The 11973-nt window shown below is 40.7% G+C and overlaps 1 protein-coding gene across 2 annotated transcripts in view; it reads left to right on the top strand.

The window, feature by feature from the left end:
• Positions 1-11973, top strand: part of arhgap9 (Rho GTPase activating protein 9) — a 33827-nt gene that overhangs the window by 2493 nt on the left and 19361 nt on the right. For both annotated transcript variants that reach the window (XM_077529751.1, XM_077529749.1), the window contains exons 2-4: positions 9171-9502; positions 10559-10757; positions 10835-11202. In XM_077529751.1, the coding sequence (XP_077385877.1) occupies positions 9248-9502; positions 10559-10757; positions 10835-11202 (822 nt within the window). In that variant the 5' untranslated portion in view covers positions 9171-9247. The remainder of the gene's footprint in view (positions 1-9170; positions 9503-10558; positions 10758-10834; positions 11203-11973) is intronic.

The raw sequence follows: 11973 nt of genomic DNA, 5'->3' as shown, positions 1-11973 counted from the left end.
AGTTCTCGAGTGATGCATTGCAAATTTGAGTTTGTTTCGTAACCACGCTTAAGTTTATGCAAAGCAGGAAATTTGATGCCTCCCTTTTTTGCCAGCCTTGTGACAAGCACCGGGCTGGAAAGATTATTGTGCAGTCGCAACCTTGCTGATTAAAAATGCCCCCGTTGTACCACGCGCCGTATTAACAGGGAGCCGGCAAGTTTGTGCTGTAATTACTGCGGTGGGCTCCACGGCGCAGTGTCACAGAGGTTTAGAGGCTGAAGCGCTTTGCATGGTGCTGTGTCACTAGTCAGATTACAGTGCAGCTCCGGGATGTTTGTGCAATAGAGGGAATTGCGCTGTGTCTACTAAAGGAGTGTCCTTGCTAGCATGCTATCAGCTATGTAGCTAGAATACAGGGACACATTGTAGTTTGCTACATACATACTTGTAGTTGTCATTTCTATTCCTTGCATAGTGTTCATTTTCCATTCAAACTTAGGTCTTTGTTTGTTTGTTTGTTTTTACACCATTGTCAAGTAACTGGTCATAGTAACTGTCTATATTAGATTATCTACTGCAGGTCTTTTCAAAATGTATTAATATTTTTCCTCTCTGCCATTTATTAATGATTGATTAATTCTTGAAGTTTCAGAGAAATGGGACATTGTTTTGCTTCTCTGCGTGTGATTCAACTTCCCACTTGAAGTTTACTGACGACCCAAACGTAAAAGAAAGATAATTTACATGTATTTTAAACAACCGTATAGAATTTTTTTGCCTTTGGAATGTCTGCTCAATTTAGCTAACAAGCAACGCAAAACACCATTGCAGAATAACGAATAGCATCAGTGTTGCGGTGTTATAACTCTTCAAGCAACGGATAGCAATAGAGCTGAGCAACACATGTAGAAAGATACGACACTGTTTATCATTCACTGAAGGCATATATATTCTTTATTCTTTGCTAAAAAAAAAAGAAAAAAAAAAGAGGCTAATATTGCCATGTTGTAATCCTGTATCCCATTGAGCTGCAAACATTTGCAACGCTAATGAATGTTAATTTCAGGTCAGGGTTCGTTCAAGGTTTCAGTGTTTCCTAAATGTCCTCTGAATTCTGTATAGAAACAAGTGGCAAACATGCAAAAAGAATCTGGGCGACATAAGTTAGTATTAGGGGTGTGAATTACCTAGTACCTGACGATTCGATTCGTATCACGATTCATAGGTCACGATTCGATTCGCTACCAATTAATCCCGATATGAATTTATAAGTCCATTGTTGTGATTTTTTTTATTTATTTAAATTTAGAAAATACTAATCAGTAAACTTGTACAGTGTATGATTTGTATGAAAATGTATTTATTTATCTGAAACTTCAGCCTTCTACAGGTTGTAATCTGTTTCATTTTGGAAAAGCATTAGAATAAAATATTAAGGCTTAATGTTCCATTAATATAACATTTTTCCATGCTTAAGGTGTGAACCCTAAGACGTTTTGGTAAATATTTTTCCATCAAAAATGGATATTTAAAAATCGATTCGGCCGCCTATTGAATCGATTCGAGAATTGTGCGATGTAATATCGCGATATATCGCCGAATCGATTTTTTTTCACACCCCTAGTTAGTATTATATGTTATTATACGTGTTGTTTGCATTTGTTTCTTAGACACGTAAGTTTATACCCTTTTAACCCGTCGTTGTTTGATGGTGGCGTTCCCGTATTGAACAAGCACAGTACAACAGTAGGCCTACAAAGCCATCAAAGTTGCGTGTGCTGCTGTGGGAGGTTGAGCTGCTCTTCCTCCTCCTTCTCCCCAACACTTTCGTGCTCACTTCGGCAGCTTGGTGCTGAGATTTAAAAAAAGAAAAAAAAAAGAAAGAAAGTGGGTCTTTGACTTGTCTGATTGCTTTTGACAGCTCACTCTCTTCCCCGGCGGATCAATGGAGCTCGGTGCTCTTCATTAGAAACATCAATGCAGGGCACATCCCCCGAGGCTCAGCGAGGCCTCCCCTTGCACTGCCAAAGCCCGTCTTTGCGTTGCTTGAAAAGAGCATTCTTGACACTTCATTTGCTGTAATTTTGTATGGAAAATGTAAACATAAAGCGGCATAGATTTAAAGTTTCAGAACAAAAAAAATCACAAAAATCAAGCTCCAGGAGGCTATTTATGACCAGCAAATCATCAGTCAGTTTGACTAGTGTCAGACAATGTTAAGTGCCTGTGATCATGAGACTAACATGAAGTGTTGAGCTACTCATGCTTGAGGCAGCACAGCGGCCAAGTGGAAAGCATGTCTGCCTCACAGTTCAGGGGTTTGAGTATAAGAGAAGTTTACATGTTCTCCACTATTTTATTTTTTTATTTTTTTAAGTATTTGCATTTTTTTTATTTTAATTTTGTATTTATTTTTAAATTAACCAATTAATTCTTTTTAAATTCTTTTTAACGTATTTATTTTTTATTTTAATTATTGTATTTTATTCACTTTATTTTTTAATAGTTGGTTTTACTATAGATTTTATGTGTATTTTATGTGCTGATCTCAATGTGCAGCACTTTGGAAAACGCTCGTTTTTAAAATGTGCTCTAGAAATAAAGTGGATTAGATTAAGGTAAGAAACATAAATATCAATATGCAATTTTATTTCTTTAAATATCTGCAAGTGTTTACATTTTAAAACTACCACTTATAACAACATTCCTAGGAAATATCAATGACTACGTTTAAATGCTGTCAATATTCGGGTTAAGGTCAAAATTCCGGTTTCCTAAAGTTCCATAATAATTTGTTTACAGGCGTAAGTAGACATGGCAGGTAAAGTACTGTATTCCCGTCTCTAAACTGCGACGCACGGACAGCGTCATGATGCAAATCGACGACATTTCCGCTTCTTATTCTCAACAGTCGATAAGATCCTTCCTGTCACTCCACACTGATAAAGTAGTCAATTTCCTCGCTCCAAACGTGTGTTGCTGCGCCGCTTCTAAACTTCGCCATGTTTATCTCTGGTTGTGTATCATCTCTGTGTGGCATAATTGTTTTTTTGCGCATGTTTACATGGCCTTTCAAAACCCGAATATTAGTAATATTTGGGTTTTGAAAGGGTTAATTGACTGCATGTAAACATAGTCAATGTCCTGTACATGGTGAGCTATTTTCATGCAAATTTCACATGAGGACTGGGCCAAAATCCAAACCCGGTCCTCTCGACTGGGAGACAGATATCCGAACAGTTCACCTCACTGCATTGTCATCTTCATATTATATAAAAGCAATATCAAGTCCCAGTACTACACACAACAAAATGGATAACATTGTTATTATTATTTTGCACCTCCTTGGAAAAACCCAAACAAGGCCTTGAATGCACTTGCTTGCGTTCCCCCCAGAGAATTTCAGACGCTGCTCTGGTCTGATGGGTAAACGCCGGCCTGTCTTGTTCTTGTTCCTGTTTGCAGGAAGCGGCAACTCTCTGAAGAAGTTTGTCTTTGTGTCGGCCGCGCGCCGGCTCGGGGCTTGGTTATAAACACGGGCGTTGCGTCAGTTTGACGCTTGAAACGGCTGGAAATGATGGCATCGCACATGCGAAGTGTTGTTGTGCGCAGCGAGGCACAAAGAGCAACACATGCCAGAGATGCCGCTTGTTGTCATGACGCCTGTGAGCCAATGACGGCCCGGCGTGTCGTCATCCGACCTCTCATTGGCTCCCTTGGCCGGCCGCTATTCAAGAACCCGGCCCCCACCTGTTAAGTCTGACACGCGCACGCACACGCAGATTCCCATACATATTAGGGGCCGTCACAGAGGGAAGTGCAATGTGTGTTTGAGCACGTCTCTGTGCTCTTGCTCTGATCATCAATAATGCATGGCTTTGGCAGGATGAAAGGCTGTTTTGGCTCGGGGCGCGTGTCTCTTATGGAGAGAGAGAGACATCACGCCTTCCAACTGTAGCATCCATGCGCAAAGTGAACCGACGCAGGGCGCGGGCTCCCCTCGGAGAACGCACGCGGGTTACATAAATAGCATTGACTTTTGGCACGTTTGCACCAAATCAAGTTGATTGATCATACGATTGCCAGAAGGGAAACAGTCTACGGACAGTTTGATTTGGAATGACGGCAGTTGTTCTATGAAAGAATCACTAAAAATTAGCATGTCATGAATACACTATATTGTGCCAGTACTGTTTTGACAGGCCCACCAAAACTTGGCTCATAATGTTTGGACCCTGAAGCATTTATCTTGTCACAAACAAAACAGTTTCCTATGGAAGCGTAGAGCTGCCAATGTGGAGTAAACATTTTTGGCTGGCGAGTATGCTCGAACATACTTGAAAATATGTTTGAACGTATTGAAATACGTTCGAGCATACTCGCAAATATGTTCGAACATAGTCGCAAATATGTTTGAACATACTCGCAAATACGTTCAAACGTACTTGTAGGCTACATGCTACAAAGTTAGCTTACCTTCCCATAATGCCACTGGGTATTATTTGCGCATGCGCGAGTGAAAAAAATTACAAACCTAAATCATGCACATGCAGCAGACATAATAAATCGTAAAAGTTACAAATAAACACTTTTCTGGCTACTTAATTTTCTAATGAATTGGTAATGTGGCCCAAATGCCTCAAATATGGGGTTTTGTTTTCACTCGCACATGCTCAAATAATACCCCGTGGCATTATGGGAAGGTATGCTAACTTTGTAGCATGTAGCCTACATGTACGTTCGAACATATTTGCGACAAATGTTATTTATATATTAATACAACATTAAGACTTAATATTTTATTTCAAATTTATTGTTCAAACATGAAACCGTTTGTTAAATACAGTGACTGAGTTTTAAGCCTATATCACATTTTCTTACAAATCCTAAAGTGTGCACGTACAAGTTTACTGATTAGTATTTTCTAAATTTTGAGTTAAAAAAAAATAAAAAATCACAAAAATCGACTTCTAGATTGGTATCGGGATTAATTGGTATTGGATCGAATCGTGACCTAAGAATCGTGATACAGATCGAATGTGTAAACAAACATAACATAAAAAATAATCAATATTCACATGGACCTGCAAAAGCAAGTGGAAAAGGTGTAATATCAGTGTCAGGCCACTAGTTGATCACTTTTCCTCCCAGGTCATAACCTCAGGTAATTTTTTGAAAACATTTTATTGTTGTTCAATGTAAATTTAAAGTGACTTGATTTATTTTTGTTTGCAGTTATTGCGTCAATCCAATATTCCAACCTTGTGCTTTTACATGTAGATGTAGCTACTGCGTGTGTGTCAGAGAGCGCATGGAGGTCTTTGATGTTCCTCATTCACTCGTGCTCTGCCCCCCTCCACCCTCCACCCATGTCTCTTCTGGCTTTGAAGACCTTGATTATTCAAGCTGCCCTCTTTGCACTTCAAACATATGGAAAGACAACGGCTATGACGCAGCAACACATTTTATACTTGCTTCCTGCCAAACTGGCAGTTTTGAGTGATTCCTGGAATGATTTTTATTTTGAAATGTTCATGTTAAGCACTCTGTCAAGCTAGATAGCATCCAGCATCATGAAGTGCTTCGATGCAGCCTCTTTTCCAGTGAGCTTTCATCGTTATACCATTTAGAAGGAGGAATTTCAAACTAGTTTTGATCTTTTTATAGCTAATCTAAATCAGAAAAATGAAGCAAGGGTAACTTTTTATCCGCTAAAACATTAATTTTTCCGTTCAGGAATACAAGTACCTCATAATTTGACATCAAGAAATAAAAAAATATTACGACTAATTGGCAGTTTGCTGATTTATCACAAAGTTTGGATGACGCTGGCCGCACTACTACTTGTAGAATGAGCAGAGCTTCCAGTTAGGATAAAGAACTTGCGACATGTTACCAACACTCAGACAAAAGGGGCGAGTGAGCTCAATCGCAGACTGGTTGTGATTGCCGAGTTCCTTTGCAAGATGGAAAACAATGTGGAGCGGTTGACTGCTCCCCTAAAAGAAAATGACCACGAATTGGGCTAATTGTGCCCACCGAGATCAAGTCAAAGTCGCAAAGGGTGACTGAAATTAAAGTCAGCCTGACCTAAAAGAATCTGTTATGTTGTCTCGGCCTTGGTGAAAGCTGCTATCTCAACTGGTTTCGATTTGGATTTTCCTGTTGAGATTTTTCATTGGACAGAGGTGATATGCTGCAGGGTCAACGTACAGTTTATAAAATTGGCATTTCTCTTTGTAAAACCCTTGATTGGCCTTCCCTTTTGGCCTTATTAGATAATCACGTCACGTGTCGGACACATAATGTCCGTGCTAATTGACAAACATGAGGACACGTGAGCAGCCCTGCGTGCTGATCAATAAGTCAATCAGCTAGCCTGCTGCTTGTTTACTTTTGCTATGGATGCCAGTTTGTTTCTCAATTTCACTGCCTCCCGCTATAATGAGTGAATATGTGCTTTATTTGCATGGCTGCGTAACAGCCAGCTGATGTCCCTTTTTATGCTCAACCCAGACAAGAATCAGTTTGGGTTCAATTCGCCCATTTTTGCATATGTTTGGATGCCTTCGCAGCATAAATAAGCCCTGTGCCAACAGCCTTTGGCACGAGCCCTCATTTTCTCCTGACACATTGTCCATGTCTGTGTCTGGTACCATATGGACTGCTGGCTGCATTTGGGTGCGTGATGCCACGTGAGCCCACTCCACCATATGAAGGTGCTTTTTTTTTTTTTTTTTTTCCTTCAGAGATCATCATTCATCACCATTATTTTCTTTTACAAATACAACCTAAAGGCATCCCCCCATTTGTATACGCATGCACTATTTATTGATATTTTTCTCATTTAATTTTGATGGCCATGAATGTCATCATGACTGACTTTTCTAACTGGATCCAGCAAATGAGTACGAGAGGCTGCTATTGTAACATATACTAAATTATGTGGCCTATAGTCAAACCAATGCAATGAAACTATTTTTAATGTATAATGTGATCTTAACAGATATAAAATTGCACAAGTATGCAGCATTTTAATGCTTTGCAATCAAAGTACAGTAGTAGATTCATTGACAATTACGTAATTGCTCACAAGCTGAGTCTTATCCAGCTTCTTATTAGGCAACAACTTGAGCTGCTTTTGTATTGGTGCCAAATTCCACACAATAGCAACAGACATTTGCACCTTGTTCTGATAAAACTCTACTTTTGCCTGTGGACTAAACTTGTAGGTTCATTCTATAATATCCACTTGTTTTAGACCCAAATAGATTAAGCTTTGGGTAAGACGAGAGTCATTTCCTGTTTGCACAGTGACAAGAGCTTGTATGATTGCTTATTACTGTACATCTTGGTCCTTGTTTTTTTATGAAGTGGGTCATGGCAGCAGCTGGATTACACCACCACCGCAATCTATTAGGAAATGGAAAGATATTGTTTCCAAACAAATTTGGTGAACTCGAGATAAGGGCGCTGTACAGTGACAGTGAACTCAACTCACTTCAACTTAATAAGCAGAACTTTGGCAAACATTGAACAGTTCTTAAAAAAAAAAAAAAGAGGCTTCAAGCTGTTTATTCAAGTTTACCACCAAACTAAACATAAAACGAAAGAATAACACTGTGTATTTAAAACAACCACAAGGCTGAGCTTAGCTTTTCAGTCTGTTAGCTTAATGCTAACACTAAATGGCATCTACATTGCAGAGCTATCACCTTTAAGCAATGGATTGAACACAAATGATGGAGCAACACGTGTAAATGTAATGTAACAATACTCACAATCATATTCTTCATAATCTGCGAATAACAGCCAACATAAGATCGATACTGATGAGTTGAGGAGAGTTGAGGTCTCAATGAACCGTATGGCCAAGGTGGGCACAAAGTGTGACAAAGATCGTTTCCTCATTCCATATCAACTCATATCTCAAGGCACCATTGTATTTATTGTTATTACTATGATGTTTAAAAAAAAAAAGTATACTGTATACATTTTAGACAGAGCCCATGCTGGCCACCTACTAGCATTACTGTAGTACATTTGGGTTTTAGTGTAATTCACCGCAGCCTAGGACTTCATTGCTTCATCGCTGTGCTTCAATAACAGTGGGATTATCAAGGTTGAGCCAGTGGACCCTGCCCTCATTACACTGCTGTCACACACACAACACCCGGCTTTAGCTATGCACTCACATTCTCTCTTTTTAAATCATTATTTCCCCATCTTGTCTTAACTTAGCATTTGCCTTGTAGTTCTCTGGGATTTCTCTTTCCTTCGCCTCATTTTCTTGCAGCATCATTGGGACCAGGCCTTGTCACTAGGTGCCAATGGATGCCACCCTTGTCCCTTTAGGCGTGTGTTGTGCGTGTGTGCATGCATGGCTGTGATGTTTCTAGTAGAAAGTTTGACTGGTATTATGTGAGCAGGTCTCAGCCAGTGTTAGTGGAAAGACATACGGATGCTATTTTGGGCTGATTCATCCCTTGAAATGTCTCCAAACACATGACTTATTCACACACAGGTGGACCCTACAGAGTTGAAACACACCAAAAAGTTGCAACATTCACCATTAAACTCACCTTTTTGTGGGGAAAATACACCACAAAGATCAAAATTGTTGAAATGATCATGTATTGTTGCACCATAGAAAGGTAGCGGTGATGGGAAAGGGGAGTCTTGTGATGAGAACTGTCACAGATCAGAGCCAAGAGTCAACAACATTGGCTAAATTTCATTTTCTTTAGCTCTGCTGCTGTTTCTCTGTGTCACAGTACCATCGTATCCGTCTCTGATACATAGTGATGGGCCATTTTAAAATGGTCCTGGAAATTTATAAATAATACAGGAGTCTCTTACAATAGTAAAAAATAACTTGCCGTTAGCCGCAGCACTCCCATCACTTTGGGAAGAATGCTTAAGTCTTCTTGAGCCATGCAGCACGTATTAGGGTGTGCCCAGCAACTATTCGTTTAATACTTTATCTCATGAGTTGCCTGAAAAAGAGATTTTGTTTGATATGGAATGGATGCTGCTGAATTTGAACTGAAATATGTTATCTTATTAGCCAGAGCATGGAAATGAGGTTTGATGACTCTCCATAAAACTGCAAACTGTAATAACTCCACAAGGTCAGAGCACGATTATTATTTTTAGTCCTCTTACAATTTCCCCTGTGGTTCTTCCAGAGCATGGAACTAGCCAGGCTCCAGTCTCCTCCCCTGGCCCGCGCTAATCCAACCAGGATCGCCGTCATCCACCATCAATGCTCTCTTCGCTGAACGAGCAGAGCAGAACCATGCTGTCTGGGACATGGAGGCGCTCAATGGGGCACCAGCAGCCTTCTGCGGCGCCGGCGGTAAACGCCAGGGGGGTGACGCTGTGCGGGGTCCCCAGCGGCACGGTGGTTCTCGAGGCCCAATATGATTACAACTACCGTGGTGCTGATGGAAGGCAGGTTTGCATTCGAGAAGGCGAACGGTTCATACTCCTTAAGAAGACCAACGCTGACTGGTGGCAGGTGAGAAAATGGTGGACATAGCCTACCAATCAGATGTACTGCCATCTATGGCAAAGGAATCTGTGGTGTTTGTTTTTTTTAAATTATATGTATTTGTTAATGTGATGTAGTGATTGGCTGAACAGGTAATTAAGAGCTAATATGTTGACTTGACTAACCGAATGACTAACTCTTTGTTTGTGCTAGCATGCTAACTATCAGCTAGCTAAGTATAGAGTGACCAGATGTTGCGATTTTGAGACAATCACGCTTGAAATAATTTGGGACAGTCCCCAATTTGCGCCTTGTGTGCCGATGGATTTTCACCAGCCTGATTGTTTTGCATTTTTATCTCAGCGCTTTTTTTTTTTTTTTTTGTCTAGTCAGAAAGCCAATTGTTGGGTCCATGTGTATGTCAACCACACAGTTGTCATAGCAAGTCATAAGATTAGCCATTTGCAAACTTAAATTCCCTCCTATTTCCTTCCACATTCATGTTTGCGTCATACCAAAACTACCACAACTAGAACTACTTCCTGCTTCCTTGTCTAATAATCATGGGTAATGTAGTCTGACTAATGTGGGCTGAGAGTTTCCCGCCGTTTCCATTTAGGACCGCAAAGTATGTTTTTGGACAATGTTGACTCAATTGACTTGTTAGCGATATTGAACTGTCAACCACGATAGCATTTAGCATTAGCTAAAGCAATAACACAACCATCGGTCAACAGGTTCACTAGGGATTAAATTTGTTGTAAATAATTCCTGGTAAGAATTTATTGTAGATTTGATTCTCAGCATAAACTATCCTGGTTTTTAATTTTGAAAATCTGGCCACCCTAGTTTAAGATTTAATGATAATTGTTTACATTTATAAATGTGTTGGTTTCTACCCATTTAGATTCCAATTGTAAAATAACAGAGGCACAAATGAGGGCAGGAGTTCATAGCTTTAAACATTACAGTTAATGTAATATGTCATTGCTAATTGGAATATGTTGGCCAAGTAAGTAACATTCCAACTATCTGTGTCCACAGCAAATGCTAAAATAGGGGTTCGTGTTTGTGGTGTAACAGGTGCGGCGGATAGGGGCCGCAAGTAAAACGAAACCGCTGTACGTGCCCGCCACATACGTGAGCGAGGTTCCTGTCGCGCCCATGCCATCGCCCCAGCGGCTCATCATCTCGGCCTCACTCAACTCCAACGTCCGCATCCTGCCCCGAGTGGCGCTCACGCCGAGCCCCACAGAGGTTGCCTATCACGATCAGCATCAAGGTAAAGTGAGAAAGGAACACCGAAACATTTTTTTTCTTACAACACAATCATTGTTCTACATCCGTTTTCACATACAGCGAGTAAACCCATCTACCGCTCCATGGAGAACCTCAGTTCCAACAGTGCCTTCAGAGGTCTTGACACCCACAGCAACGCGGGTGGCGTCCGTTTTTCCACCTTCGCGTTCAACCCTTCCGCCTCACTGTCAGGCCACCTCGCGGTCCCCGGGGGCGCCCCCGCCTCGCAAACGGCGGCATGCAATGCCAGGGTGGTCCCCATGATCACTCGTAGCCAGAGCCAGAGCAACTTGACGGACAATGTGGTGGAGAATCCTTACGACGAAGTGGGCGGCGGCTTCAGCAGCCACGTCAACTGCAGGCTGCCCAAGAAGTCGTGCAGCCAGTGGGACATGGTGGCATCTTCTGGCAAGAACAACCACCTGCAGGTAGGGAGTAGGGATTTTTAGAGACGTATTTTCCAAAAAAAGACTTCCAAATTGAACAATCTGGTGCATTTGAATGTATGGAAGTTCCATCTCCGAACATTCATCGAAAATATAAAGTAGGTCGTATTTGAATCTACTGTATTTTATGCTTTTAATCACCAGAACTGCTGCTTGCCTTTAATAGTAATAGTAAAAGTAGTATTGCGCTAGTAATAGTACAGTATATATTAAAATGTTCAAAGTCTGTTTCTTCTTCAACCATCCAGTATGACATACAGTAGCTATGACTGCTGAGGGTGAGTTTCATTCACGGTCTGTGCCTTTTAATAATCCCCCAAGAGAATCAATCATGTCAGTAATGACGTCAGGGCATCCTGGAATTACATCAGGGTCCATGCAAGTCATTTTATTCTCTCTCTCTCTCTCTCTCTTTCTCTCTCTCCATCTCCCTTCCAACCGAACTCATTGTGCGCTTAATCCCAGTAAGCAGGACATGCTGCTCTTTATCCCTTGAAATTTCTCTCACAAATACAGTTTGTTGGAGTAGAGGAGAGAACTCGCACACTTTACAAATACTCATTTTTTTTCAGTGCATTTTTAGATTGGGGACAGTTTCCAACATGTGAAGCTGTCTGTTTAAAGTAGATATTAAAAGCACACGTTTTTAAAGATTTTAATTCCTTTTGCAGACTGAAACGGTCACCAAAACCTTTATTAACCGTATGGGCAATGTTTTAAATAACTTTTCTAACAGTCATACTGCTCGTTTGA

Source organism: Festucalex cinctus, chromosome 8, assembly GCF_051991245.1.
Source record: "Festucalex cinctus isolate MCC-2025b chromosome 8, RoL_Fcin_1.0, whole genome shotgun sequence".
Taxonomy (NCBI): Eukaryota; Metazoa; Chordata; class Actinopteri; order Syngnathiformes; family Syngnathidae; genus Festucalex; species Festucalex cinctus.
This window is presented reverse-complemented; position numbering and strand designations above follow the sequence as displayed.